General features: G+C 38.4%; 1 protein-coding gene and 1 pseudogene across 1 annotated transcript; both read left to right on the plus strand.

The window, feature by feature from the left end:
- The first annotated feature begins 482 nt into the window (after positions 1–482).
- On the plus strand, positions 483–3160 carry LOC148844392 (putative E3 ubiquitin-protein ligase ARI2 pseudogene; annotated as a pseudogene).
- Positions 3161–5092: 1932 nt separating this feature from the next.
- On the plus strand, positions 5093–22290 carry LOC148844393 (ranBP2-type zinc finger protein At1g67325-like). The gene is made up of 10 exons (XM_088957650.1): positions 5093–5541; positions 6043–6088; positions 14677–14792; positions 16933–17206; positions 17462–17532; positions 21106–21157; positions 21246–21355; positions 21478–21502; positions 21598–21749; positions 21955–22290. The coding sequence occupies exons 1-10, from the start codon at positions 5533–5535 to the stop codon at positions 21955–21957; spliced, it is 858 nt and encodes a 285-aa protein (XP_088813776.1). The 5' UTR covers positions 5093–5532; the 3' UTR covers positions 21958–22290.
- The last annotated feature ends 1091 nt before the right edge of the window (positions 22291–23381 follow it).

Below are 23381 nucleotides of genomic sequence, written 5' to 3' on the forward strand. Positions count from 1 at the left end.
GTCTTGTTTTTCCCTCTCTTTTTGGAGAAGGGAAAACTACGCAGTTTGCCTTTGCTTGCCCACCGTTAAATGGTATCACAACAATGAACTGTGGTCATGGCTTCTGCAATATCACCATGGCAAGCAGTTATGGTTGATTAGTTGCAACATTTCAAAGCCTTTGGATAGAAAGCACGGAATCCTTCATCTCAAGTTTGAATAACTATCGTTCTGATTGCTCTAATGTGCATAGACAGATAAACTAATTAAAAAATCTGCTTGGATTAGTTATTATTAACTCTTGTACCTCTAACCCCAAGTCTTGGTAAGGATATCCATGTAATACAATGAAGAATATTCTGTTTTTTGCTTTACTTTGAAACAAGGGAACAAAAAATAGCCATATGAATGCAAAGATAGATTATTGAATCTTTTTAATTTTTGGGCTTCTGCAAATAGGTTGGACGGAGCATTTCATTGTGAAGATAAACGAGGGTCAGAGTAGGTGAATTAGGTGCATGGCACACAAGTGCAATGCTATTTGTGATGCTGTAATAAGAAATCTAGTCAGTTCAAAGCATCCTGATTTTGCTTAGCGATTTGAACATTTTCTTTTAGAATCATCTATTGAGGACAATAAAATGGTAAAAAGGTGCCCCAGTGTTCCTGATTGTGGTAATGCAATACGTGTTGAGGGAGATAAGTTTTGTGACATTGAATGTCATTGTGGGCTACAGTTCTATTTCAGTTTCTCAGCAGAGGCACATTCACCTTGTTCTTGCCTGATGTGGGAGCTTTGGACCAAGAAGTGCCAGGACAACTCATAAACTGTTAATTGGATGGCAGTAAATACAAAGCCTTTCCCAAGATGTCACAAATCAGTTGAGAAAAATGGAAGCTGCAATTTAGTGATCTGTATTTGTGGACAAGCATTTTGGTGAGAGTTCTTTTCACTTGTAATTTTTGTTTGTGATTTTATGCAAGATCTTGTGGTAGATTTCCAAGTACTTTCATTGCTTTCCTAATGTGAACTTACAGTTAAATTTTTACTAAGATTCCATGCTCATGCAAATTTGCATTTTCTCTAGAATTGATGTTTTTGGCTTATTGCCCACTAGCTCATCCAGGTCTAGGTTGATTTGCATTCTATCAACTATGCCATCCATAGCCCTTTTGTTTCTATTTTTTGTTGGTAATTACACTTTGCAATGTGGTTGAGTATTATCTAGCATGGAAGCTCATGATGGATTTTTCATTCCCAATTCCATTATGATGTGTAAGCTACCAAATCTGTCTATGGTTGCTCATGGCCTAACCAGGAGTACCATGTATTTATGATACACTCGTACCCTTAAAAGGTTGCAGGCTAATTGCTTAAGTATTCAGCCATAGGTCTGCCTTATTTGTTGAAACTTGAAATTATGAATCAACAGCCCCTCAAAGTGAATGTCCTAAAAGAATGGATCCAGTAGAGTATTTGAAAGTGCAGTTGATTCTGATTTCTATGTGAATGTTCTTTGAATAAAACCATTTTTCTTTTTTCTTTTTTTTTTTTTTTTGGGGGGGGGGGGCTGGGGGGAGGGGTCCATGGCAAGGGGTAGAGAGGGGCTCCAGTAGATTGAAATCTGCATAAGTAGTAGATGAGCCTTAGACCTTTTTTACTAATACTCACCATAATCCCCCAACTTCCCCAAGGTACATTATTTAAAAATTACAAGAATGTTCTTGATATAAAATAACAATTTTACCAGCCTTAGAAGAAAGTGCCAAAGGTTAGGTCAATATTTGGTTCACCCCTTCAAAGGTCCTCTTATGACAAGGACCAACATTGAACAAGGGCCCTTATAATTGTTTACTGTTCAATTTTTATCTTTAAAGATGACAGTTTTGATATTTTACATAACAAATCAATGGTATAATGTAATTGATGTGATAGCAATCTAGGGCTTCCAGCTCCATCTATGGGTCATCTAGCTCAGAACCAAGATGCATTCTCAGAAGGGAATGTGCTTATGTTTTTTTCCCTACTAGGTTGACATTTGACAGTCTAGTGCATCTTGTTTGCATCATTCTTTCTGCATCTAATCTGCAGACTTCTACCATCAGCTACTACCTCTCCTGTTATTAGGATTTTGCTTGACTATAATGAAATTGATGCTCATTGTTTCTTGATATTGATGCAGTTGTCTGTGTGGTGGAGCTACTGGTCGGGACTATGCATGATCTAGTATCAGTGGTCACAGCTGTGGTCGATACAAGGAAGATCTTGTGAAGAGAATTGAGCATGAAAAGCATGACCTGCATCAGTACATGCACTACTATAGCCGTTACAAAGCCCATACAGATTCCTTTAAACTATAAACCATGCTCAAGTAAACCATACAGGATAAGATTTCTCTTTCAGAAAGCAAGCAACCAACACTGAAAGATTTCTCTTTCATTACAACGCGTTGTATGGTCAAAGTAATTTTGCATATATCCCTCAATTTGATGGTCACATTAATTGTCTTCAAAGCAAAACTGACTTGTTTATTCGATAATAGGTTCAGGGTGGTTTTGAATGTATCATTGAGATAGTAACTTTTTTTTATCAATTTGAGATAGTAACTTCTACTAAAGGTGTTAGAATCCTAGTGGAAAGCTTGCGCTGTTCATGTGGAAAAGCAAAGATACAGAGCTATCATGTACTAGGCATTTATCTTTTCTATGTATTCTTCTATTAACATTTAATCCATTGTTAGTGATAATGATCCCAGTATTATAGTTTGTCATTTTCCTCATTTGAGGTATGGAAACTGGGTGAGAACCCAATCTGTGCTCTCAAGGAGAAAGGATTAGCTGAATGCAATAGCTGTTCAGCAGGTTGGGGAACCAATGATAAAACTCCATGCCAATAATAAAATACATGGGACCCATAACTATTTAACTTTTAACTGTGGTTCCATGTATTTTATAGCTGGCGTGGGGCATTATCATTGATTCACAGCCAGCTGAAGAGCCATCCCATTCAATTAACCTGAATTCCCTCTGGAGTGGGCAGTATTGGAGCAGGCAGAAGTGCAAAGAGGTTCAGGATCCGCCACAGCAGCTGAATCCGAAGGTGTGTGCATCTCTGGATCAAGTAACACAGTTATTGGTTGAATATGGGTTCGACTATGATGCCGGAAAGTCATTATACTGAAAAAAACTTACAACCAATCAACCAATCTGATAAAAGTAGGAACCAATCAGGTGGGTTTTTACCAAAATTCATGGGGGGTATGATTGCTCAAAGCCTTTCTGGTATCATGTCTTTCTGGCATCATAGAATTTTCCTGCAAATATAGATGCATCCAAAATTTAATCATGGATTTGGCACTCGGCAGAATGGAACGGTGAAATTGGATTCATGTAGCTGAACCATATAGTTGGGGCAAGGCTTAGATGATGATGATGATGGCTTGGTGAATAGTGATGACTATTGTTAGGAGTCCGGATCTCCTGCCAACAAAGTACGTTCCAGTACCCTACCAACGTCATGGTGAAATGTGCGGTATGAGATCATTTTGGTAGGCTGTTGGAACGTGTTTTGTTCGTGGGAAATTCCAACTCTATTGTTAGAACATGACAAAAACAAAGGTGTAAGATCCAAAATAACTATCACATTAATTGAGTGCTTATAGTCATCAATCAGGTTTTCACTTCACAATCCTTGATCAAGGGAATCTCAGTTCGCCATCTCTTAGATTCGGATGGGACTAAATGGTTGAACCAGTGGCCCGGTGATCTAGTGAGCTTTTCCAAGGAAGAATATGTATATACAGTTTGAAAAGAAGCTCCAACTCCTAGCAAACAAGTATACATGCGTTGTTGATGACCAAGTAGATTTTTACTATTGCAATGTTGTTGAAATATATGTTTTTTTTTTTGAAAAATATTGTTGAAATAGATGTTTTGCACTCCACTCTTTCATAATCCATTCTAAAACAAAACAGAGAAATACCAATCAGATTACCTTTGAACCAGCAAGCATGCCCATCTGCAAAGGGTTGAATAGAAATTTGATTGAGTTTGGTTCGATAACTTTTGGGTTTTGACATCAAATTGGGTCCAGGTGAGGTTTCATTTTGGGGTTGTTATGAGTTGGCCCTTAGCTTCATATTTGTATGTATAAATGTTATATAAACATTATATATGTATGTACGTGAAACTATGCATCTAATGTTTGCATGAAATTATATATCTATATGCATGAATGTATACATGTATGATAACAATTTTAAGTTTAAAAGAAAATATTTAATAACACATCCATAATAGGGGTCCAGAATTGGAAATGGAATGGTCCATTTGTTTGGTTGGGTGGAATTGGAATTCCATTCCCATTCTTGATGGAATGACATTTCCTTTCCCTTCTATGGGAATGATAATTCATTCCAGCCAATTCTGATTCCAATTCGATAACAAATGAGTGGAATAGACCATTGCAATTCTAATTTTGATTATTTGGGTCCAATTGTGAAGCAAACAGACCCTGAATTCACTTCAACGTTTGAATCTATAAGAAATAAGTAAAATTCCCGATTAGCACCTTGTACTTTGGGCCTAGTGTCACTTTGGTCCCCAAACTTTAAAATGCAACAATTCTGTATTTGAACTTTATATGTCAATCAAATACCTACCGTTAACCAGCTGTTAAGTGTCATTTGAAAAAGACACAAATGCCCTTTGAGTATCATATAAAATTCTTTATCAACCATCCAAACATTGACAAAAAATTAACAATCATAAATCTGTCTCTTTTATTAAAGAAAGTTTAGGTCACATCTCAATGGGCGTTTTGGACCCCAACTTTCTTGAATAAATGAGGCAAGGATTTATGATTATTAATTTTTTTACCAACGCTTGGATGGTTGATAAAGAAAATTAAATGACACTTCAACGACATTTATATCTTTTTCAAATGTTACTTAACCAGCTGATTTACGATAGGTACTGTATTGATACAATCTGAAAATTCAAATATTGAATTGTTGCATTTTAAAGTTTGGGGACCAAAGTGACACTATACTCAAAGTACAAGGTACTAATAAGGAATTTCCCCTAAAAAATAAGAATACTTGATAAAAAGGAAGGAGAGAAGTTAGAGCCAATCCCAACTTTCGGTTAGGGTTAGGATTGAAGGTTTCATAGGTCGGATCGGGTTTGGGTCGACTTCAATTGGACCTAACCCGGCCCGACGTGCACCCCACCCCAGGTAAATGTATTGCCACCCCTGATAGGGGATGGTCGTGTTCGTGCTTCCCTTTTGTTCTGTACAAGCAGAAGCATCGGGCGCTGGGGGATGTTCTAATCAAACAGTTGAGGGCTTAACGGCAAAACTTCAGTTGTCATCCTAAGGACCATGACTGCACCACCCATCCCTTGCACTACATTCCTTTCGTCACCGAAACCCTAGATCGTCGAAACCATTATCTATCGGCGTCTCGTAGTGTTTCTTCTTCTTCATTTTCTTGTTTGTTGTCTAAGACAGAGAGTCCAGATCCTTCGCTCCAAGGAAATCTTCTTCCAGCCATGTCTCAGGTATTTCGAATTATTCCCTCCTTATCTTTCAATTTCATTCCATTTGTTTCTAAGATTATGACAGTCGAACCGTCTTCATTTTATTTTATTTTTTTGTTTTACACATTATCTGCCAAATTTATGCATCATTTCTAAAGCCGCGTCTTTCATTGCAAATTTTGTCTCCTTTCCAGTCATTTCTTGGCTAGATAATTCCTGTTCAACCGTGTTTGCATTGCTGCAAACTTTGAATTTGATGATCTTTAAGTCTCTCTGTCTCCATCCCTCATCTCTTTTATTTCTTCAATGGTGCGCTCGAGAGAGTTTATTCTTTAGCAAATTAGGGGTTTTTCGAATACAGAACTCGGGATTCTTGCCTCATTTGATCCAATGTGTTGTTATTGTTTTTTCCTGTTATTAATAGTTTGATATACGTTGCAATGCGTCGTTCATCGGTTTTGGTTTTGAAAATGATGAGAGTTATCGTACACCGCGCTTTTTCCTAATGATTCTTTTTTTCAGGTGGATAACAGAAATTCTTCATCAACCAAGCGTGCTCGAACTGATGGTATGCTCGGTCTTGGTTTCTTTGAGATCTATTTTATTTTGGATTTCCGCTATCATAGTTTTTTCAGGATAACCATCAATCTATTAGCAATTTGCCAAGAGGAGGAATCACTTTCATTAAGAGTGTTTTGGCTAGTTTACCGTCATATTATCTTTCTTTGCTAAGGATTCCTACTGAAGTGGCCATGAAAATTGAAAAAGTTTAAAGAGACTTCCTATGGGAAGGAGTAGGGGGAGTTAAAAGATTCCACTTAGTCAAGTGAGAAAAGGTATGCAAACCAAAGGGGGGGGGGTTGGGGCTGAGAAGGGTAAAGCTGATGAACAAAGCAGTTATAAGGAAGTGGTTGTGGAGGTTTGGGCAAGGGAGAGAGAGGGAGGCTTTGTGGAGAAGGATGGTTGTCGGGAAGTATGGAGTGATAAGATTTAGATGGGAATCAAAGGAAGTTAGGAGATCCTATGGGGTGAGTTTCTGGAAAGGAATTATGAGCTTTAACCAAGAATTCAGGAGTTTTGTCAAATTTAGAGTGGGGGAAGGCTCAAGGTTGAGGTTTTGGGAAGATGAGTGGCTGGAGATAGGGAAGTTAAGTGAGGGGAGCTCAATGTTATGAGTGGAGAGGGGAGCAACTGATCTGGAATCTGAAGTTTAGAAGACCTTTACTAGATCAAGAAGTGGAAGAATGTATACTACTGTTGGAAAAGTTAGAAGGAACTAACATTTTAGGAGGTGCAGAAGATGGTCTCTGGTGGAAGGAATGTAAGGAGGGCAGATTCACAGTTAAGTCATTCTACAAAGCATTAATCAAAGAAGAGGGGGACTCAGTCCATATAAATGGAGTTTGGGGGAATCCAATACCCCCAAGGGTAGAGGCCTTTGCATGGTTGGTGGCATATGACAGCATCCTCACTACTGATCATCTGAAATCTAGGGGATTTCATATGGCAAGCAGGTGCTATTTATGCAAGGAGGAGGAAGAAACTGTGTTCCATTTGTTCTTCACATGCAGCATAGCGAGCTTCACATGGAAGTTCTTTTCCTTTTTATTTGGGATGTGTTTATTCCAGCCGTTAGATCCAGCAGAAATATTTGCTATGTGGCCATAGTTCAGAGGAAGTAAGAAAGCCAATATTGTTTGGAGCTGCATCCCTTTTGCAATATGTTGGTCTATTTGGAGGGAGAGAAACAGAAGAGTGTTTGAGAAAAGGGCCAACAATATAGAATACCTGATAGCTTCAGTGTCCAATCTGATATCAGAGTGGGTCCTTGGGCTCCTAGATTTTGATCAAGCCTCCTAAGTTGATTTATTGGAAAATTTCTGGAATTCACTTGAGTTACAGCCTTGTAATGTAGATGTATTCTCAGTTTAATGTTCTGGACATGTAATTGAAGTATGTACTTATGTTGTTGGTGTGTCATCTAGACAACCAATGTGATACAGGATGTAACCTTTTCTTTTGATAAATTTTCTTTCTTCTTGATTCTTCAAAAAAAAAAAAAAAACTAATACACTGACTATGACTATGTTGTCCTGATTCTGATACTAATATATTTTTCTTCTTTATTTTTTTTGTCATCTTTTTGTTTCTTTAGAAATGTCACTTGGTGAATATTTTTAGATATATGCTGCTACACAGAACAAAATACTTTTTATATTTCAGTATATATTTATAGAGCATGTAGAACTAGAGTGGGGGAGGAGGGTTTGATGGAAGAGTAGAAGAATCTTGAGGAAGATGGAGATGAGGGGCAGGTGGGAGGTAATACAGGCATAGAGGCTTCATGTAGCAGGCTAGAGGATGGGATGGGGAGGATAGGGAGTTGAACAGTTGGGTTGTGGGAGAAGAGGAAGAAGAAAATGATGAGGTCGCAGGGGAGATGAGGGGCAGGTGGGAGGTAATACAGGCATAGAGGCTTCATGTAGCAGGCTAGAGGATGAGATGGGGAGGATAGGGAGTTGAACAGTTGGGTTGTGGGAGAAGAGGAACAAGAAAATGATGAGGTTACATCCTGTATCACATTGGTTGTCTAGATGACACACCTATGCTCAGATCACCCATGTGTCCATCCTGTATCACATTGGTTGTCTAGATGACACACCTATGCTCAGATCACCCATGTGTCCATCCTGTATCACATTGGTTGGCTAGAGGATGGGATGGGGAGGATAGGGAGTTGAACAGTTGGGTTGTGGGAGAAGAGGAAGAAGAAAATGATGAGGTGGCAGGGGAGAAATTAAGAGATGGACACATGGGTGATCTGAGCATAGGTGGACAAGCGAGAGATGTCCATGCGGAGGATGTGAGGTTTAAGAAGTTAGAAGATCAACATGTAGTATGTGGTTTTCACACAAAGCATTTTAAATGTGGTGGCCACCACTTAAAGAATTTTGGTAAGGGGTTTAAGAATCTCAACCAGCACAAGTGGTTGCGGGTGCTTAGGGGCTTTTGCGGGAAAGATAGTTGGATTGATTGGTAGGAGAAAACATAAGGACAAATGAAAAAATTTAGGTCGAGAGAGTTTATATGATGAATGGGTTTGGGTGATTGTGAGATGTGAAGGAGGAAAGAAGATTGTCTCGACTGATGGCGGAAACCAATGCACGATCAATCAACCAGAAACTGAGAAGAGCTTTAGTGTTTGAAGAGGTGGTGGATTCTCAATATCACAGTTTTGATTGTGGACAGGTTGGCATCTCTTCGAGCCAAATCATCTTGCCAACTATGGTGCAATGTCAATAGCATGATACTGATAGTGGGAATAGAGTGTTGAGGAATGCAGGGATTGAAGGTGTCACCAAGCTAAATTTTGATTGAAACAGTCTAGGCAATCCAGGGCCATTAGGGATTGGGGGAGTTTTTAGAGATGCATAGGGACAAATTTAGATATATGCTGCTACACAGAACAAAATACTTTTTATATTTCAGTATATATTTATAGAGCATGTAGAACTAGAGTGGGGGAGGAGGGTTTGATGGAAGAGTAGAAGAATCTTGAGGAAGATGGAGATGAGGGGCAGGTGGGAGGTAATACAGGCATAGAGGCTTCATGTAGCAGGCTAGAGGATGGGATGGGGAGGATAGGGAGTTGAACAGTTGGGTTGTGGGAGAAGAGGAAGAAGAAAATGATGAGGTCGCAGGGGAGATGAGGGGCAGGTGGGAGGTAATACAGGCATAGAGGCTTCATGTAGCAGGCTAGAGGATGAGATGGGGAGGATAGGGAGTTGAACAGTTGGGTTGTGGGAGAAGAGGAACAAGAAAATGATGAGGTTACATCCTGTATCACATTGGTTGTCTAGATGACACACCTATGCTCAGATCACCCATGTGTCCATCCTGTATCACATTGGTTGTCTAGATGACACACCTATGCTCAGATCACCCATGTGTCCATCCTGTATCACATTGGTTGGCTAGAGGATGGGATGGGGAGGATAGGGAGTTGAACAGTTGGGTTGTGGGAGAAGAGGAAGAAGAAAATGATGAGGTGGCAGGGGAGAAATTAAGAGATGGACACATGGGTGATCTGAGCATAGGTGTGTCATCTAGACAACCAATGTGATACAGGATGTAACCTTTTCTTTTGATAAATTTTCTTTCTTCTTGATTCTTCAAAAAAAAAAAAAACTAATACACTGACTATGACTATGTTGTCCTGATTCTGATACTAATATATTTTTCTTCTTTATTTTTTTTTGTCATCTTTTTGTTTCTTTAAAAATGTCACTTGGTGAATATTTTTAGATATATGCTGCTACACAGAACAAAATACTTTTTATATTTCAGTATATATTTATAGAGCATGTAGAACTAGAGTGGGGGAGGAGGGTTTGATGGAAGAGTAGAAGAATCTTGAGGAAGATGGAGATGAGGGGCAGGTGGGAGGTAATACAGGCATAGAGGCTTCATGTAGCAGGCTAGAGGATGGGATGGGGAGGATAGGGAGTTGAACAGTTGGGCTGTGGGAGAAGAGGAAGAAGAAACTGATGAGGTGGCAGGGGAGATGAGGGGCAGGTGGGAGGTAATACAGGCATAGAGGCTTCATGTAGCAGGCTAGAGGATGGGATGGGGAGGATAGGGAGTTGAACAGTTGGGCTGTGGGAGAAGAGGAAGAAGAAAATGATGAGGTGGCAGGGGAGATGAGGGGCAGGTGGGAGGTAATACAGGCATAGAGGCTTCATGTAGCAGGCTAGAGGATGGGATGGGGAGGATAGGGAGTTGAACAGTTGGGTTGTGGGAGAAGAGGAAGAAGAAAATGATGAGGTGGCAGGGGAGAAATTAAGAGATGGACACATGGGTGATTTGAGCATAGGTGGACAAGCGAGAGATGTCCATGCGGAGGAGGTGAGGTTTAAGAAGTTAGAAGATCAACATGTAGTATGTGGTTTTCACACAAAGCATTTTAAATGTGGTGGCCACCACTTAAAGAATTTTGGTAAGGGGTTTAAGAATCTCAACCAGCACAAGTGGTTGCGGGTGCTTAGGGGCTTTTGCGGGAAAGATAGTTGGATTGATTGGTAGGAGTAAACATAAGGACAAATGAAAAAATTTAGGTCGAGAGAGTTTATATGATGAATGGGTTTGGGTGATTGTGAGATGTGAAGGAGGAAAGAAGATTGTCTCGAGTGATGGCGGTGAAGCAAAGAAATATGGGGAAACCAATGCACGATCAATCGACCAGAAACTGAGAAGAGCTTTAGTGTTTGAAGAGGTGGTGGATTCTCAATATCACGGTTTTGATTGTGGACAGGTTGGCATCTCTTCGAGCCAAATCATCTTGCCAACTATGGTGTAATGTCAATAGCATGATACTGATAGTGGGAATAGAGTGTTGAGGAATGTAGGAATTGAAGGTATCACCAAGCTAAATTTTGATTGAAACAGTCTAGGCAATCCAGGGCCATTAGGGATTGGGGAGTTTTCATAGATGCACAAGGACAAATAATCGCTTTGTTTTTTGGTCCTATTGGAGAGATGGATTCAGTTTAGGGGTGCTCATGGTTCGGTTAACCAACCAAACTGTGTTACCGAACCGTGGGGATTTTTTTAACCAAACCGGTACTATCGGTTTTTGGAAAACCGGTAACCAAAACAGAACCAAAACCAGTCGGTTAACCGGTTGACCGGTTCAGTTAACCATCGGTTTTTCAGTTTTTTAATTTTTACAATATATATTTTAAAAATATATATAAATATATAATACTAAATTATAAATATATATTTTTATATAATGCATATTTATTAATTTATAATATAGAAAATATATAGAAATATATGTATACCAGTCGGTTCGGTTAACCGCTGGTTTTTTATATTGGTTAACTGAAACCGAACCGATCGGTTTGGTTAACCGATTTTTTGGTTTGATTTTGGTCAGTTTTTTTGGCCGGTTCGGGTTTTCGGTTTTTTTGCTCACCCCTAATTCAGTTAGTGCGGAAGTCCATGCAGTTCTATGAGGAGTAGAGATTGCTAGAGAGCTGAACATTGAACAAATATTAATTGAAGGTGAGTCTAAATTAGTAATTGGGTGGCTGAATAATCCAGAGAAAGTGACCTGGTCATTTAGGGGAGCATTGAGGAGATTTAAATGGCTAACTACAAATATCTCTGCCAGTTTTCAATGGGAAAGAAGATTGGAAAATGGGATGGCAGACTGTCTAGCGAAGCAAGGGGTGCATCGGGATTGACAACTCTTTTGGGCTATGTTGTAACTTTGAGGGTTTTTGCAGGCAGCATCTCACGCCTCTTGAGGGAGACGTTATCATTGTACTCCATTTATCTTTATTATTTAATAAAATCGCTTTACTTATCAAGAAAAAGGAATGCAGGGATTGGCGATAAGGAGAAAGATAATGCCAACCAGGTGGACTACAACAACGATAGGAAGAAAGGAGATTGCTGAGCCTGGGTCAAGATCTTTAGTTTAGAGATTGTTGCTTGTCTGAATAATGAGGTAAGTTTGAATAAACTGTTTGATTCAAAAACATTGGAAGAAGTCAATAGGATAAGGGAGGAGGAGATAATTGGAGCTGAAGATGAGGGTGAGAGGGGAAACAAAAAAAATAGAAAGATTTAAAATCTGGAAGAAAGTTGTGGACAGTAGGAAAGGGTTTACAATAGAAAAAGAAGAATAATAATCAAGGATTTAAAGATGATGGTGGTGGGAAGGGGGAGATGAGAGAGCTGGAGGCATTGGGAGAAGGGATAAAGGAGGGGAGCGAGGAGTTTGTGGCCCTATAGGGGGAGGAGGTTTCAAAAGAGGGAGGTTTAGGGGAGAAGAGGGTGGAAATTGAGAAGCTTATGGAGAGACAGGTGGAGGTGCGTAAATCTCTTCGGTTTTTGTTTTATTTTGTTTTATTTTTTGGGAGGGGAGAGGGTGGTTAGAAGGGCAATTGAGTAGTTTGAAAGAAACAAAAGAGAAGAAAAAAATAATAAAAAAAGTTATTGGGTAGGGGGAGAGGAATCGGAGATAGGAGAAGAGGTTGAGTTGGATGTTATTTGAAGAAATAGATAAATGGTTGTGGAGGTTGAGTTGGAAATGAGGTTGCTATCCTAGAATGTCAGGGTTTTGAGAGACAGAAGAAGGGTGTTGGTAAGGAGTGTAGTGAGAAAATTCAATCCAGATGTGTTAATGCTACAAGAGATGAAGCTGGAAATTTTTGATTTAGGAGTGAAGAATGAAATCTGGGTTATGCAGTAACCTGGTGCACTCGGGTGGAAGCTTTTGCTTGGCTAATAGCTATGGGTAGTGTGTTGATAGTGGATCACTTGAAGACAAGGGGTTTCAGTATGGCCAACATGTGTTACTTGCATAGAGAAGAAGAGGAATCAATCATCCGTCTCTTTTTTACATGCAAAATCACAGGGTTCTTGTGGAACCTCATCTCGTCTATCTTTGGTGTTAGAAATTTTCAGCCAAGGACACCTGAAAAATTTTCCTCATGGCCAAGAATCAGAGGAGGGAGGATGGCTAGAATAATCTGGAGCCTTCATTTGTTATTTGCTGGAATATTTGGAAGGAAAGGAATAGAAGATTTTTCGAAGACAAGGAATGGAAGCTGGACAAGTTGGTGGCAGCTGTTGGCAATTCTGTTGCAGATTGGGCTTTGATCTTACCAGAGTTTTCTCTGGTCAAGAGAGAAGACTTAGGAGAAAGCCTATGGGAGGTGGTGGGGTTACAAAATTGTATTATGGATTATTGAAGATAGGTAGTTTTTGTACTTGTTGCTGTTGTTAGGTGCTACCTTATCACCTACCTAGATTGTATTCATTTTTTCCTTTTAATGAAATTTTACTTGTAAAAAAAAGTGGTAACAATTCTCCCCATTGGCTTTACAAAGGCAAACCTAGTTTGGAGATAAGAAAAGAAAATGCCTTATCTTTTGTAGATTGTCCATAGTAGTAGTAATCCTTATCTTTTGTAGATTGGGCTTTGATCTTACCAGAGTTTTCTCTGGTCAAGAGAGAAGACTTAGGAGAAAGCCTATGGGAGGTGGTGGGGTTACAAAATTGTATTATTGATTATTGAAGATAGGTAGTTTTTGTACTTGTTGTTGTTGTTAGGTGCTACCTTATCACCTACCTAGATTGTATTCATTTTTTCCTTTTAATGAAATTTTACTTGTAAAAAAAAGTGGTAACAATTCTCCCCATTAGCTTTACAAAGGCAAACCTAGTTTGGAGATAAGAAAAGAAAATGCCTTATCTTTTGTAGATTGTCCATAGTAGTAGTAATCCTTCCATAATACACTTCCCAACACAAAGCATCAACTTTAGGGTGGCTAGGTTTGTGCCAGATGTCTTGAACACCTGAAATCTTTCCATAATATTTAAGGTTTCTTTTTGTGATCCTTCTCCCTTGTTCTAATCTTGCATATCCTGTTCTCCTCATAGTTTCTCTAATTTGCTGGTTTTTTTTATAACCTTTATTTGAGGTGTTTGCTGATTCGTTTGCCCCCTCTTTTCTTGTCCTTGTTGTAAGCATCTCTTGTTACCAACAAGGTTCCAAGTATCAATACACTCAATACCACAAATTCAGTATCAAGCAATTAAAAGCATTGGTACTCTATGTTTTAATGCCAATCTTTCAGCCGTTGTTGCATGCTTGCTACTATTATTATTTAAAATCGACAGATATTCCTAATTCCTAGTTTTTAGTCTATCACTTGGTTCCAACAACCAATATGTATCATACAATATGGTGTGATACATTACTTCAATCCTTGGTTATCAGTAAAATCCTTTGCCAATAAAAAATAGGTCTAATTTGGTATTGTATTCTTCATCTTCATTTTGGTATTGTGCCCTTAATTTCTGTATAAAATGTTTTGCTGAGCCTGTGGTTTTTTTTATGGCTAACTGAAAATTTTATTGATTATTAATAAAGAATAAAAAAAAAAGATTATGAGCAGTACTTTGAACACTTACAGTTAGGTTAGCTGAGTCTGATTCTCACATGTCATTTTAAATATGTTGGTTGTATCCGGACTACCATATGCTATGAAGAATTGTTTCCAAATGTTGGGTGTCATATTTGTATACTGTAATCCATTTATACTTATGTGCTGTTGTTATACTGGGATGTTGTCGTTTTAGGTAGTCGTCGGGAAGATGATTGGACATGTCCAAGTTGTGGTAATGTCAATTTTTCATTTAGGACGACCTGCAATATGCGTAATTGTACTCAATCCAGGCCAGCTGATCATAATTCGGTAAGCCATGTTTAATTTGCCATAATCTCATTATTGATTGAGGTCCATGCCAAGCAAAAAATTCATGAGTCCAGCAACAAAGGCCATGAGCTAACTATTATTATAGTACAGCATTATCACAAAGAAGATGTGATATATACATTGGTTAATTTGGTTCATCATTAAGAGTTTTATACACTTATTTGTTTTCTTTTATGTTGGGTTTAGTGGCATTCATGTACAAGTCACAGACTGGATGGCTTATTTTTGCTTGGAACAATCCTAATATGGCATTTCTATTTTTCTGTGTATAGTCTTTTTTATTTTATGTGACATTTCATTTTTCAATTTTCCTAAATATTTTGTTTATGGGTGCTCCATTTGTGCAAGATAATTTTCCTGTAAAGCTCTGTTATGAAAGTGCTTCAATGTTGCAAGAAAAATTTCCAAGCATGCTTTGCGTGCCCCTGTTTGTCTTGAAGTTTTGATCAGAGAAAAACTTTAGTTTTGGTATTGGCTTTTGCTTGCTCTACATAGATTTACATCTTTATGGAGAAATGGAATTGTTCCTCCCTTTGCTGTTCTGAACAAATTGGAATCCTGATTTAACGATAGTTCATCTTAATGTTGTTTTTCTTACAGCTGGTTGTATGAAAGGTACATTATGTTATTTAGCATTAATTTGTTGGTCAAGAACATTGAAGAATTAAAGTTCAAATTCACCAAGATTGTTGTTGAATAATCTTACAGAAGAATGAATAGGTTTATTCACATTTTGTAACTTTCCCCTGCCAGAACCCATTTTTTGTTGGTTAAAAAAATGGCTTTGCAATATAAACACCGGGCCAAGCAACAACCTAGGAAAAACAACTCATGGACCTGTCCCTGCAGCTGCTAAAATCAGATTGATGCTCCAAACCAAAAAGAACAAATAGAATCAATGGCCATTACCTGTGGAAAAGGCATAACCTTTTTAAAGTCACTGTTGATGAGCCATTAAGACTTAAAACTTGAGAATGTCTACTATTATTCTAGAACTTTGGTATCTGGTTAAGTAGTTACTCCTTAATATATCTGATTCATTGTTGCCCTTGTTAACTGGGGCAGCAATTGATTAGCTACTAACTCTGGATCTCTTAGACAATTCTCCTTTGCTGATATTTGGAGGAATAGGTTTTCAGTGGCATCTAGTTCAGTGCAGAAGATCAGACCAAGGCTGGTGTGGACACCTCCTCCTGAAGGTTTTCTGAAATTAAGCCTTGATGGGAGCAGTCAAGGCAATCCAGGTCCTTCAGGAATTGGAGGGGAGTCATAAGGAACACAGAAGGGATCATACTCGCACTTTCTTCAGGACCGGTAGGGATAGACTCTTTAAAGGCTGAACTGTTTGCAGTGTTACAAGGTGTCAGAATGCAAAAGACTTGGAACTTGGAGAACTTGGTAATTGAAGGGGACCCCAAGGTGGTGGTAGGTTGGTTGAGAGATCTGGGCTCAGTGATTTGGTGTTATAGAAATGAAACAAAGAAGTTTCACTGGTTAACACAACAGATGAATCTAAGTGTAGGCTAATGCTTTGGCTGATTCATTAGCTAAGCAAGGGGTGATTAGGGATCAGATGTATTAGGTGCAATTGTAATTCTGTATCTGTACTAGCTCTGTTCTAACAGTGAGGTTGCATCTTGTGCCTCCCTGTGGGGTGCTTGTAACAATGCATATCTTTATATTTTTCAATGAAATTTAATGATTTACTTACCAAAAAAACTTCAATTTATAGTGTAAAATCAGTATTGAATTCCATGTTTAGCCCTGTCCTTGCTGTATCTGGGTAACATAGGTTGCACATGCCTAATTTTATTTGGTAATATTCTGAAGATACCATCATTTTGTATCTGAAAGCTCCAAGTTAAGTTTGAAACAGGTGTTTAATTCTTATCAGACAAATTTTGATTTCTGCTATTTTGGGTGTCCTTTCTTGATATTTTTTTTTCTTTTAACTTTCATTTTTCATGCCAAGAAAGTTAATGATGTGTTTAGGCATGTTGAATATCATATGGCTTGCTTACTTTAAAAAATTATATGGCTTGCTTTATCCAATTGATAGAAGGTGTAAAAGATGTTTTTTATTTATGAATTTGCACCTAATTATACCACTACTTTTCAGAAATCTGCTACGAAGCCACTTCAAGCCCCTCAAAGTTACTCCTCATCAGCAGCCTATCTAGGTTCAGGTGCACCTTCTTCTATGTACCTGGGAGTTCCACCATATGGCTCTTCACTGTTTAGTGGAACATCTCTTCCTCCCTATGATCTTCCATTCTCTGGGGGGTCTGGATATCATTATGACTATGGCAGCCGCCTCTCAGCTGGCAGCCCTTATGGACCACTGCATTTGTCTGGACCGCCACCATATTCTAGTGGATCTATGCTGGGAACTGGTAATTGCCATTTTAATTTCTTTCCTTTCCTTTTTCCTGTCTCTCTTTATTTTTTACCATTGCATTTCTTTCCACTAGCAAGGCTTTTTTAGAGTATTTAAATTTACTATTTACTGTTGCTTATGAAAAATCAGCTTGTCATTTTTATTTCTTGCTTCTGCCCCCGTACCTTATTCTTTTCTTTATCATATCTTGTTTTTTTCAATATATGCATTTGGTAGGGTTACCTTGATTATGATTTCTTCTCTTTCTTAGGTGGGATGTACGGTATGGCCCCTCTAATGGACCGATATGGCTTGGGTTTGCCCATGGGTCACACTGCTATGGTATGTATGAGGCATGTTAATTAGTTTTGTTCTTAAATAGTTGCATGAGCTGCTTTCCTATGGTTGCTTGTTAGTTTTGTTCTTAAATAGTTCCTTTTCTCTTTTCTTTCTTTCCCTTCGCTCTTTTATTTCACTTTAGATCATTTTGGGGTTTTAGTTAATTTTATGTAGCTTGTGGTGTGGGTGGATGATGATTCTACATGTAATTAGATTGAGAAGGAGGATGGAGTTCACAATAGGTTCTTAATTAGATTGAGAAGGGTATACTACAAAATTAGGTACTGGTTGATCAAGATCATTGATACAGGAGCAATTATCCAAAAAAAGTACCATTGATATAGAAGGCTGATGGATGATGAGTTCTCTATGAGAGGAGATACTTTAACCTGTGAGTGAGTGGGGAGGGGAGTTAAATGAATTGACACCAATACTTGGGAGGTTTATGAACTCTTTTATTGTGTATACATGCATTACATTTCAAAATACAGCTAGCTAGTATGCTTGCACATGATCCTTAAAACTAAAGATCACAACGTGGTGTATTTTATCATCAAACCTAGCTAGGGGGGAGTGACACTTCTAAAATATTTTAAAAGCCTTACAGTTCCAAGAGTCACTAATATATCTGGGCCATAATCACCTTGTTCCCTCTTCTCAAGAAATACACATACACAAAAAAGGTTCATGAAAGACGGCGGGGCAGGGTGTGGTACAAAAGAACCAGAAGGTTTTGGTGATGGAGCAAAAGTATAAAATTGGTAGAGAACAACAAGAAGTGTTAAATCTTGAGGTGAAACAATACACGTGAAGTTGGAAAGAAGGATAACCCACTTTCAGTTAGGGGTGGGTTTGAACCGAACCAAGTCGAATATCTGGTTACTTGAGCTCGGCTTGCGAAAAAAAATGTTGGGTTCAAGCTTGAGCTCGATTTATGCTAGAGACTTGACTCGAATTTGGCTTGGCTCAAAAGCTCGTATGTTCAAGCTTGACTCGGCTCAAGCTCGATTGCGTGCCAAGCTTTCTATAAAAAATAAATATTATACATACAAAACTCATTTTTTATTTTACATGCAAAAAAATTAAGAATTATAAAAATTATTTATTATCATACATATAAAAAGGAAAGTATTATATATATATAATATTTATTATGATAATATAAAAATAATTTTTATTTTACATGCCAAAAAATAAGAATTATAAAAATTACTTATTATTATACATAAAAATAAAAATATTATATATATGAAATGTTATTATACATATAATAAAACTTATTTATTAATATGTATATATGTATGCATGTATGCATGTATTATGCTCGTAAACCTTACTAGCCGAGCTTGAATAGCTTGTGAAAAGCTCGATTTTTTTCCACTTTTAGGGTTGAAATCACTACTTTAGTGGATAATATAAGTCTTTAAAGATTGAAAACAGCAAAAAGCTTCTACAAAGTTCAAACATGATATGAGGCTAATATAGCTGCTTCCAAGCAAAGTGACACCGTAACACACAATTTGACCAAAATACCCCAACTTAAGTGACTCATGTGATAGTCACATGACTCAGCTTAAAAATAAAAAACTAAAACACTACCAAACAACCATAAAGTTCATATAAGATATATAACTCGGGAAAAATAAGAAAACAAAGATGAATACTTGGCCCCCTCCAGAAACCAGATGTTAGTGGGGTTACACATGAGCCCCACATGCTCTTGCATCAACCTCCCTGGGTTGGAAACTTTACTCTGGCAAGAACACCTTCATGCACTCAGTATATGTGGCTGATTTTCCCAACCATTTCACTAAAAATCGTTGTTAGGTGGTTCCCCTTCTAGATCGAACCTCCTTCACATCCAAAACATCTTGTATCACTTTTGGTAGCTTATTCGGAGCTGTTGAAACATGGTTTTTGGTATCTGCACTTCTCCATCAAATCCCTCAAAAGGGATATAAGTCAGCAACATTAAAGATAGGACTTATTTGAAGTGCCTCCTGGCAACTCAATGATGTGTACATTCGAGCTGATTTTCTACAAAGCCTTACAAGGTACAAAACCTTACAAGTGGTCTCAAAATGATGTATGCACTGGAGCTTTCACCTTGAGCTGGGTAAATGTCTCTTCTTCTTCTTCTTCTTCTGCTTCTGCTGCCACCTTTAGAAGTACTCCCATCTGCACAGTTGGAGTTGCTGAACCTTGCTGGTTCTTTTTCTTTCTCACCCTTACCAACTCCAATAGGATTTTTCACAGTTGTCCAACCAATGGTGTTAACTCCTTTCGCATTTTTAACACCTGTTTGCTCACTCCGAGCACCCTTAACAGCACTCTTGCACTATAATGCAATACTTGTTTTTCAGCCATTAAGGCATATTGTCGAGCATCTTCAAGACTAAACAGTCCCACTACACTCATCTCAACTAACAAGTTGTTAGTTGCTCATTGCTCTTGTTAAGAAGAACCTGGATACAGAGATATTAAATTCTGATGTGTATTCTCCTACTGTCATCCCCTTTTGCCTCAATGAATGGAATCTCTCATACAACTTCATGGTGGAATCAGCTGGTAGAAGTTGCTTCCTCATCTTTGCCTACTGTGCTCCCATGTATTAATTTTTTACTTCCCTTGATGTGAAAACATTTCTCTTCAACTCACTTCCACCATCGAAATGCAACACCCTTCAATTTTAGTTTCACAAACAACACCCTCCGTTCCTTGGCCATTGGCTTCCATTCAAAGTAATTTTCCATGCTGGTTTCCCAATCCACAACCATTTTTCCAACACACCATGTTCAACCTCTTCATTGTTAGGCCAATGGAGAGGATTCTCTTCCTCAACCTCAATTCATCTCTAACACTACCTTCCTGTCTGAAGGTCCATGGTCGCCTTCCGAAATCTCCATGCAGGTTTCTGCTCGCTTTCGCTGCTGCAAGGCTTATACATCCCGTGAAAAGTCTTCAATCATACCTCTCATCTCCAACATTTCCCCTTGCTGAACCTGGTTTCCTTTACCTCCATGTCCCTTTACCACGAGCTGCCATGGTTCAGATCTAGTATCTTAAGCTCTGATTACCAAATCTGATGTAGCAGATATATAAAATCAGTAGATAACGGAAATAAGAGAAGTGTTGAAATCTTGAAGTGAAACAATATACTTAAAGCTGGAATGAAGAGCAATCCACTTTTAAGGCTGAAATCATCACTTCAGTGCATAGTATAAATCTTTAGGGTTTGAAAGCAACAAAAATGATTTGAGGCTTTTATAGCTGCCTCCAAGCAAAGTGGCGATCTAACACTTAATTTGACCAAAATACCCCAACTTAAGGATTCACATGACTCAACTTAAAAATAAAAGACAAACACTAACAAACAACTATAAAGCCCATATGGGATATATAACTCAAGAAAAATAAGAAAACAAAGATGAATAAGTAGGTTGGCCCCCTCTAGGAACCAGCTGCTAGCAGGGTTACATGTGGGCCCCTCGTGCTCCTGCATCATTTGGCATCTTAGATATGAAATATTGTGTATCTGTGTGTTGTCAGAGTTTTTAATTTCCAACTTTGGTATAGGGGGCAAGGCCAGGAGTTTTTCCAGATGAGAATCCTCAGAAGCCGCCTGCAGGTAGGCAACAATTTAGTTTATGCATTTTGCAGATTCTTCATTGTTGCATTTCTTTGTATTTGTTAACTCCTTTTATTCCTCTATGTAGATACAACACGTGATAGTGACTGGACGTGCCCCAAATGTGGGAATGTTAACTTTTCATTTAGAACAGTCTGCAACATGAGGAAGTGCAATACCCCAAGACCTGGGACGCAGGTTTGTACTGCTTATTTTGTTGGAGAAAATGTCAAGCAGCATTTTTTATTCCTCCCCCCCCCCCCCCTTAGACCAAGTTTTTCTTGATTCACATTTTACTGAGCCTCTGTTTTCTTATGCAGGCTGCTAAATCTGAGAAAAATTCTAGTAAGTATTTTTTTTTTCTTTTCACTGGTAAATTGTCATTTCTTCTGTCTTGATATCCCGATATTCCTTCTTACTATGAATTACTTGTCTTGCAGAACAAAAGATGCCTGAGGGTAGCTGGAAGTGTGAGAAATGTAACAATATAAATTATCCATTTAGGACCAAGTGCAATAGACAGAATTGTGGGGCAGAAAAACCATCTGAAACAAACAAGTCCCCTTCACCATCATCATCAGAAGATGAACAGGTTTGTTGTGAGATGTGTTTGTGTACATCCATTTGTTGCTTTAAATTGTTGGCTTCTCACATCATTCTCTTCTTTGTATATCTCACAAACTCATTAAACATAAACTACAATCATCATTTATTAATGATCTGGAGTGGTTGCTCTTCTTTCTTTCCTCAAATTATTTTTGTACTTTCCATTGATTCATAGTTGTCTATTGTTCCAGTGAGTACTAGTACACTTTTGAGGGTTGAGAAGGTCCAGAGTCTTCGTCCGGCTTGCTCAATATGGGTGTCTGAAAGTCAGTCTTGTCATCGTCATGTTGCAGCGGTTGTCAAGTTACTCTGCCTTACCAGTTATCATGATCAGTGTCAAGTTGTTGTATTTGCAGCAACCCCATGTTTACTGGTTTACTACTGGGTAATGTCATTTGTGGTCGTTATTTTTGTTTATCACCTTTTCCTCAAAACATGTCATGTATCGGCTAGGTCGACTGGTGTCATCTTTTACGAGTTGGTTTTCATTATTTATTTGAAGGTAAGCCCCCTATACTTTTTGGACATGAGCTTTTGTCTATCTAGTGGGTATGTTATGTACATTCCTGGTTACTTTTATAGATAAATCTGTAGAATGATAGGATTCAGCAAGGCTGCACTTCATGGCAGTTCTCAACATTTCATACGTGTCTATGAAGTTGTGGAAGTGGCCTGTTGAAAAGATTAGTCCAGAGATTTACCATATTTCCAACTCGATTTGTTTAAGGTTTTTTATCTTCATGTTTTGGTTGGAATGGGAATATTACTTGTTTAAGAATACCTTGGTCAGGTGTTCTCCATTGTAGGAATGGAGCATTGTGGATGCTTTGCTTGGCGTCTGTTTTGGCTATTTGAGTTTGTTGTTTCCACTTTAGTGTATTGGTACGTTACATGCACAGAAAGGTCCAAGACCTAGGAATCCGGGCTCATTATGGAATCTGCCGAGTGATATTACTAATAGATCCAGGTCGATTCACATCACTAAATCCTAGCTCAGGAAGTTACTACCTAACGCCTGGGACATTGGGACTCCTTCCCACTCCCCACACCTGGTCAAAACCTTCTATTGTACCTAAGGTGGCGGAGCTTTGTGCCTACCAATTTGAAATCAAGTCAAAGTTTGGGAGGGGGGGGGGCGCTGTATGCCAAAATTCTTGTCCTCCGCGTAATTTTTTATTTTGACCGGTGGGGGTTTCAAAGAGTTACTTTAAGGCTGTGTTTGGTTTGAAGGAAAATGTAGGGAAAGGAAGGTAAAGATAGGGAAACCTTTACAAACCTTGTATAGGTTTCCCTAGCTTTTCCTTCATGCCAAACACTGCCTAAAGGAAAAAAGATACACAATTTAAGATAAATCTCTATAATTAAAATCTCTGTTCCTTTATTTATTTTATGATTTTATCCTCCCGTGAAAGTCAGAATCTATCATTACTCACTCGTACCCACCAGTGTGCCACTGCCACCCTCTGGTGGGTTTCAGGGGGATTGATGAAATGATGATTACTGAACGAGGAATTTCTTACATGATTGGCGGTGCACTCCAGTTTATCGTTCATTAGCTCAGAAACTTATTAGTTATAGGAGTTTCTTTTTGGTTGTTTGAATTTTCTGACTCGCAAGT

This window comes from Nelumbo lutea, chromosome 8, assembly GCF_056320005.1.
Source record: "Nelumbo lutea isolate HS-2025 chromosome 8, American lotus-T2T, whole genome shotgun sequence".
Taxonomy (NCBI): domain Eukaryota; kingdom Viridiplantae; phylum Streptophyta; class Magnoliopsida; order Proteales; family Nelumbonaceae; genus Nelumbo; species Nelumbo lutea.